Raw genomic sequence first — 6,899 nt, forward strand, 5'->3', positions numbered from 1 at the left:
GCGGCAGAGAATGCCGCTTACAACCGCACTTCGCGGCGGCGACTGAAGACCGCCCAGGTGCTGTTTGCTGTCTCGATGTGGTACTTCGCCTGCTACATTCCCATTGGAATTCTGGGACTTTTGCGCGCGCCGGTGTATGTGCAGCACGTGATGCTGCATACCAAGACCATCTACGCTGCCGGATATGCAATGACACCGGTAATTATTAAATCCTATTATTAGGTTTCTTGGGAGTCGACTTTTGAAAGTTGTTGGTGTGTCTTAAACAACTTATCTTCGTACTGGGCAGATTATTAATTTCATTAATTTGTACACAATTTACAGGTTATGTTTTTCGTGCTGGGACGAGACTATCGCCGTGCACTGATTGTCACGATGTCCAGGATGTGTTGCATAACACCAGCCGGATCCAATCGCGTGCAGCAAGGCCTAACGACGAAACCGTCGTCTAACGCAAAACCTTACAGCCACACCGGCACGGCAAATGGACACAGGCAAAGTAAACAGCAATCTTTGACTCAGCAGAACGCCGGCAACAGTATCGCCAAATAATCTTCCGGCAGATGTTTCTGGAATCATTAGCCTTTGCTCGATTTTTTAAAGACAAAATAAACTAAAAAAGTGTAACATCCAGCGATATTTTTAACGCTTGAGATTAGAATTTGGAATCTGGATCATGAAGTTTTTTAGATACACGTGATTGTTTGTAGATAAATTCTCGACTTTCGTATCAAAGCGAACCAGTTTATTTTTTTTTGTACTTTCCGGTATGTATCGGTTACAGTAATAATAAATAACAATAATAATAATTTGTTTATTGTACTTTCCGGTATGTGTCGGTTACAATAATAATAAATAAGCCGGCAAACGACTGTTTTTTATATCATAAATTACAGTTGAAAAAATTAATAGGCACTGTTATCATAACACTGCGTAATCCTTACGGTAACAAGCGGATACTTCCGTGGAAGTTGTTAAAAATACGAACAAGCCATTTGCTGTCCGCTGGACGTAAAACTATACCGACAACCAAACTCAACGCAATCACAATTTCTGTCTTTAGAAATACACCACCGCTTGCTGCCGCCACTGCGGAATAAACAAACACGCACTTGAGATGGGGTCGCCTTACAGGCAGCTCGCACACAAGACAACCACTGTCTTCCCGCGTCGACCTCAATAGCCGGGCTCTCTCTCACTCTCTCTAACTGCCTCTCTGACAAGTGAGCCACTTCACATTTCTGCCTGAGCTGGTAGTTTGTTTGCCTGACATCGTCAGTTTTCCGGCTCCGTCGCTACAATTAGCCACACACAGTTTAAGGCCTAAAGTAAAACAAAGTAATACAAAGCTGACACACTTAGACAATACGCGGCATTCAGTTGCTTAATCATGTAGACGGTACAACACCCGTGAAAAACACTGTTAAGGACAACAATTTGCATTGATCATTAAGAATGGCCCAACAACGCTCCAACAGGTTGCCTGAGGATGCCGATGAGGAGGGGATGTTATCGCGTGTTCCGTTCGACTCGACGGAATCGCTCTTCACGGATCGGACGGCGTATTCACACCGCAGTAGTGTCGATCCGCTGGATTATGACCAGCCGGCCACACGGCGACAGTTGGCGGCGTTGCGACAGCTGCCGGAATGCGAGGGTACGGGACGGCAGCGGATGATGTGTGATTCACAGGCTACGTTATCAGTGGGAGAATGCCTTGGGAATGGACATGATCGGACACTGTATGATGATCCGCTGGAGCATAATATTCCACACGAAGACGACGATGAATGGTACGTTATTGGCTGTTTCCTATACATTCCTTCTCGTACCCTACTTTTTTCGGCGTTTTCGCGTCTAATTTTATCCGTTTTATTCTAAAAATGTAGCCATGTTTTGCTACTTCTTTTTATACTGCTGGCTTATTTAAAAACGGCTCGTTATGGTTTTATATATACTCTTTATTTTTTTGGCGGGCACGGGCAAAAACGTTGAGTAACCTGTGCTTCTTTTTGTAGTAGCGATTAATCAGTACCTTGATTTTTTACGTTATTTCTGTCAAACTTCTGCTTTTTGAACAATGTCTTCTACTCTTAGGGATATTTTTTAAAGTGCATTTATTTGCGTATGTTTCAGTTGATCTTAGTACTTTGGTATCAAGTTCTTGTCGGCAATTTCGTTGAGTAAGCATAGAATTATTTAAATTCCCAAGTTGTTTATTGCATGGGAGTAAGTGTTGCTAAAGTGTCCAGTCACACAATTGCAGGAAATCTGACGTCGCACAGCCCATGGCGGCACTGTATGCCCTGTTGATCATCATCTCCAATATCGCCTTATCAGTTTCCGCCCAAGCCCGGAAAGACAATCATATTCCAATAACCTACTCTAAGGTAAAAGCGCTTCGAAACGCTAGTTCACGAATTTCTATTCCATTACATCATTCTGTATACCACCGGTAAAACCGGAAAAACTGTTCGGACGAAAAAACCGTCTGCCAGGCAGACGCTTTTGCCATCAATCCAGCAAAACCGTCGGCTGGTTCAAACAACGTCCGCCAAGATTTTTTTTTCTCGTCAATATTTTGTGAGCTAATTAAAATAGTGCTTCGCACTGATCCAAAATTTTAACCTGGCGGCTTGGGCCGGGATGTAAATCCGCATACGAACGGTTACGCCGGATACTCTTCTAACAGAAAACACATCTTACTAAATCTTCCGGTTACAGTGGTTCGATGCGGCATTATACGGCCTGAGCATCTTATATCTCGTCTACGCAATGATCTTCCTCTTCCGCGTGAAGAAACTCACAAACGGAAATGGAGGCTTCTTCTTGTGGAGACCCTTCCGATTTCTGCGGAAAGGCATTACCACCTCGGACCACGACTTCTCCGCGTCCCACAACAGCAGCTATCAAAACTTCCCGCATCCGGTAGCCCGCACCAAGAGCAGCGTCTACCTGAAAGTAAACGCCATCATCTGCGGCATCGGCGCCATGATCTTCTCCTGCCTGGAATTCGGGGTCTTCATCAGTAATCGGCGCTGCTACGAGGTTATTGTTGGCGTGATTCCGCTGATGAATCTCACGTTTGTGGCGCTACAGACGTACTTTATCTTCCTTTACTCCAAGGTAACACAGTAAGCAGTCCTTTATTCACCGGCTCATATCCCCACATCAACCACGGCCACTATACCTGTTTGTTTTAATAGCACGTGATATACCGCAGTGTCATTCTGAGTCGGTTCGGGCTGATGCATCTGGTGGCGACGGATATTACGATCTGGTTACGGGTGCTGATTGATCAGACGCTGTACGAGTTTACCGTGTACCGCTCGCAACAGGAGAAGACACAGAACGGCACGGAGGAGCATACGGTACCCTTTGGTCAGGTCCACATGAATCTTTATTATCGAAGTAAGTATTGACAGATGATTAAAGAATCGCTCGTAGTTAGGTCATTTTTACTTTTGGCACACATCGAGATTTTCTCGTGGATTTGTTGCAGCAGTTTTATAAATTTTGGCTTAACGAGTTTTGAAAAGCCTTTTTTAACTTTCTAGACACACTTCCGGGATCTCACGTAACATTTTTTCTCTAAATAAAGTTTCGTATCCAGCAGTCATATCTTTTATGGCTGTTACACACTTTGGAATTTTTTATTTTAACTAACACTTTTCTAAATTCTAATTTGCGAAGTTTTCGAGAGAATGTTGCTGATGATTTGTTCTGCTTAATAAGTGCTTATATTTTTAAAAATTTCAGTTTCGAAACCAATGCAAACCAGTTTTTCTGCGGGTTTAATATACCATGAAGATCCCTGACAGGAATACGTCTTGTTTTTGGTTCTTGGAATTTTTGATTCCAGAATTATTTCTGAATGTTTTCGGTGGGAGCTCTTAATCGTATTGGTAAATGCGCTTGTGATACTTCAGGTGTGGATCGGAAATTCAACGGCATCGACGGATTCTCCACACTCTCCTCCCCAGCTTGCCTGCAGTCGGAATCCGTGCTCGCTGGTGTTCTCGTTAACGCCTCAGTCTTCCTGTACCCCTGTATCATCGGTTACGCCGTGATTTCCGCCGGTATCATCTACATCATGTACCGCAATATCTCTACCACGGAGCGCTCGTCTCCGCCGCGCTACAAACGCCGCTCGTCTGATGTCGATCACCAGCACATCGCGACATGGCAGCGGCATCAACTCACCGGGCGGTGGTGCAGCTACTGCAACGTCCTATCGACAAAAGGTGGTCCGACACAGAGACTGTACTGGCTGGATTGTGATCAGGCGGTGGGGGGACTGTTGACCGGATCGGTGGTGTTTGCGCTGACCATTGTGTGCTTGATCCTGTTCTTCGTGTTTAAGAATCGCAATCCGGAACTGGCTCTTATAGCGGTAAGCAACTGTTGTGGTGCGAATCCTTTCACTGTAATGTGTGGAGCTGTGCAAAGTGTCATTAAGAACAGAACTTTATCCCACTTCTTCGCAATAGAACTATACCGCACAACCGCAGTGTTTACGTCAGCCAACCAAAAGCCAGTACGAATTTTCTCGTCCCACATTTAGGTGTCATATTTAAGTCTGTACTTACATCTTAGTTCTGCCTTAGAATACAAGATTAATTTTATTGCTTCCGTTTTGTCCGCCTTTTAAATGCCGTATATCCGATTTTACCACCAGATCTGTAAATCTACAGGAAACGTGTTGTTTGAAATTTAGCAAGATAAAGATGCCGTTTTTATACACCGCTTATTTCACAGATATGTACATTATTGCTAACCAAAACCCAAAAAAATTTTCCAGCAACGTATGTGTTTGACAATTTTAATGGTACTCGTATTTTGAAGTACGGAAAATCGTTACGTTTTTGCGTAAGTCACTTTTTTCGGTCGTGTTACAGTTTCAAAAATCACAACTTCTTATTTTCTACAGGCACAAATCGGCGAAACCATTTTATACTGTTTGGGCATCGGCGCGACGATTATCGCCTTCGTGGAAGCCGCCCGGAAACTACCGAAAAATGTGGGATGTCGCGTTAGCTGGGAACTGGATACTGCAATGCTTTTAATCTCCGTGGTGAGTTACAAAGCATTATATAACGTCTTTATTATTGTCGCTGAATGTTACGAAGCAAGTCTTGTAATAGGTTGGCGTGTACGCTTTTAGCGTGCTCAGCATAATCGGCAGCAACGATGACGCACCGGGCATACCCATCAACACCATCCTGATGATTGTTACGCAGACATTGGCCATCGTCCAAGCCACACTGCAGACAATCTACATATTTGAGGCAAGTTCAAGGATTGCAGCATAATGCGAAAAAACCTTGCTTCTTTGCGCCGGACTGCCGGAACAAAAATTTTACTTGAAAACCCGACGCGCTGTTTGGCATTTGATCTTATATAAAAGTTACAGTACATACTTATCATGAATTATTGTGCAAGCATTGCAGTAAACCAGCGTTTGTTCTACTCGTAGGTGTCGCATCGTTCAATAGCGCATACACCGGTTTCGCTCAGTCATGGCGCTCTAGATCACATGGATGCTAGCCGACGTGTGGGGAAAATCCAGAAGCCTGGAAGGAACGCCTTGACTTTTCTGATTGTGATCAATATTTCCTTTTGGAATATGAACGTAAAGTCCTACCGATATAGCCTTTATAGCCTAATTTGGCCAAATACGGGTAGTCTCTCTGGATAGCAACTTCCAAAAGACAATTTTTGTTTGTAGATTTTCAAGACATTGCGGAGCGAAGCTAGTCCACTACAGAGAGATTTCTTTGGAGTTTACGAGTGCGTAACCAGTGTCCATCTAAATAAATATAGTATATGACTAACTTAGTAGTTTTCGATGGATTTTCTCTAACACAACATAACTATGTGAATGGCTTTATAAAGTAGTGCCGCCTTCTTGGTACGCTGGCGGCTACGCCCATTAGATCACATAACTGAGATATTATAGGAATATAACTAATAAGTGACGCTATTTGTGAATTTAGGTGGACGATTATCACGCACGTGACGGTGCCCTTGACTTTGCTATACAGGTAATTGCGTTGTTAACCGACTTTTAATGTAGTAACTGGTACTGTAGCACTGCAGTCGTACTTGCTTTTCGCTGATTCGCGAACACTCGAGCACTGACACACGTTACAGGTTTCATTCCGCAGCGGGGCTGTTTGAAATCTGGAAACATGCTTATAAAATTAAGCATCCGGTCGGCGGAGCTGGAGCACCGGTTCCTGCGATTTCGGCACACCCCAGCGCCACCAGTATAGCCGGACCCAGTACGACAGAAACACTGAATCAAGATGGTAGTCAGTCATCGTCCGTACTGGGAACTGCACAACGGAAAGGCAGGCATCCACCCGATGCCCGGTTTCCGGCGCTGGATTTGGACTATTCTAGCAACTGGCAGCGAATAGGCAACGATCATTCGTCTTCCCGGTTATAGAACTTGTTTTTAGTTTACAGTTGTAAAAATGCTCTGTACAAATAGATTACTTTTAGTTCACAATTACCATCAAGGCTAATTGTGCTTTCGACAGCTTGTAATTAGAATTGTATGGCTCCTCCCATCCTACTGTAATCATGCAGATACTCTATGGAGAAAATTAAAACAAACAAACAGCACGATCATGAGCCATATAATGGCCAGCATAGAATTCGTTGCACGAATATTTAAGAAGGGCGTCTACTACTCTGGTTCCACGATTCACGGTTTGTCTTCAGCGAATGCATTTGCATTTTATCTGGAAAAACAATTCTCAGTTTCAATATTAGCAAATATGGAATATTTTTCGTCAAACGGTTACTATTGAAATGGTTCGGAAGCAGCCTATTTTTGGAAAAGGTAGGCTTCTGGGTGCACCAACCTGATCTGGATCTGTCCGTTCCTTGTA

At 43.8% G+C, this 6,899-nt stretch overlaps 1 protein-coding gene across 1 annotated transcript; it reads left to right on the forward strand.

The window, feature by feature from the left end:
- Positions 1 to 1,350: 1,350 nt before the first annotated feature.
- LOC129592517 (proton channel OtopLc-like) lies at positions 1,351 to 6,596 on the forward strand. The gene is made up of 11 exons (XM_055488574.1): positions 1,351 to 1,793; positions 2,267 to 2,390; positions 2,725 to 3,126; positions 3,207 to 3,411; positions 3,930 to 4,393; positions 4,931 to 5,074; positions 5,145 to 5,288; positions 5,477 to 5,632; positions 5,729 to 5,790; positions 5,997 to 6,044; positions 6,154 to 6,596. Exons 1-11 carry the CDS (start codon positions 1,456 to 1,458, stop codon positions 6,449 to 6,451), a joined length of 2,385 nt encoding a protein of 794 aa, XP_055344549.1. The 5' UTR covers positions 1,351 to 1,455; the 3' UTR covers positions 6,452 to 6,596.
- Positions 6,597 to 6,899: the final 303 nt, after the last annotated feature.

This window comes from Paramacrobiotus metropolitanus, unplaced genomic scaffold (genome assembly GCF_019649055.1).
Source record: "Paramacrobiotus metropolitanus isolate TYO unplaced genomic scaffold, Prichtersi_v1.0 Parri_scaffold0000053, whole genome shotgun sequence".
NCBI classification, from domain to species: Eukaryota; Metazoa; Tardigrada; class Eutardigrada; order Parachela; family Macrobiotidae; genus Paramacrobiotus; species Paramacrobiotus metropolitanus.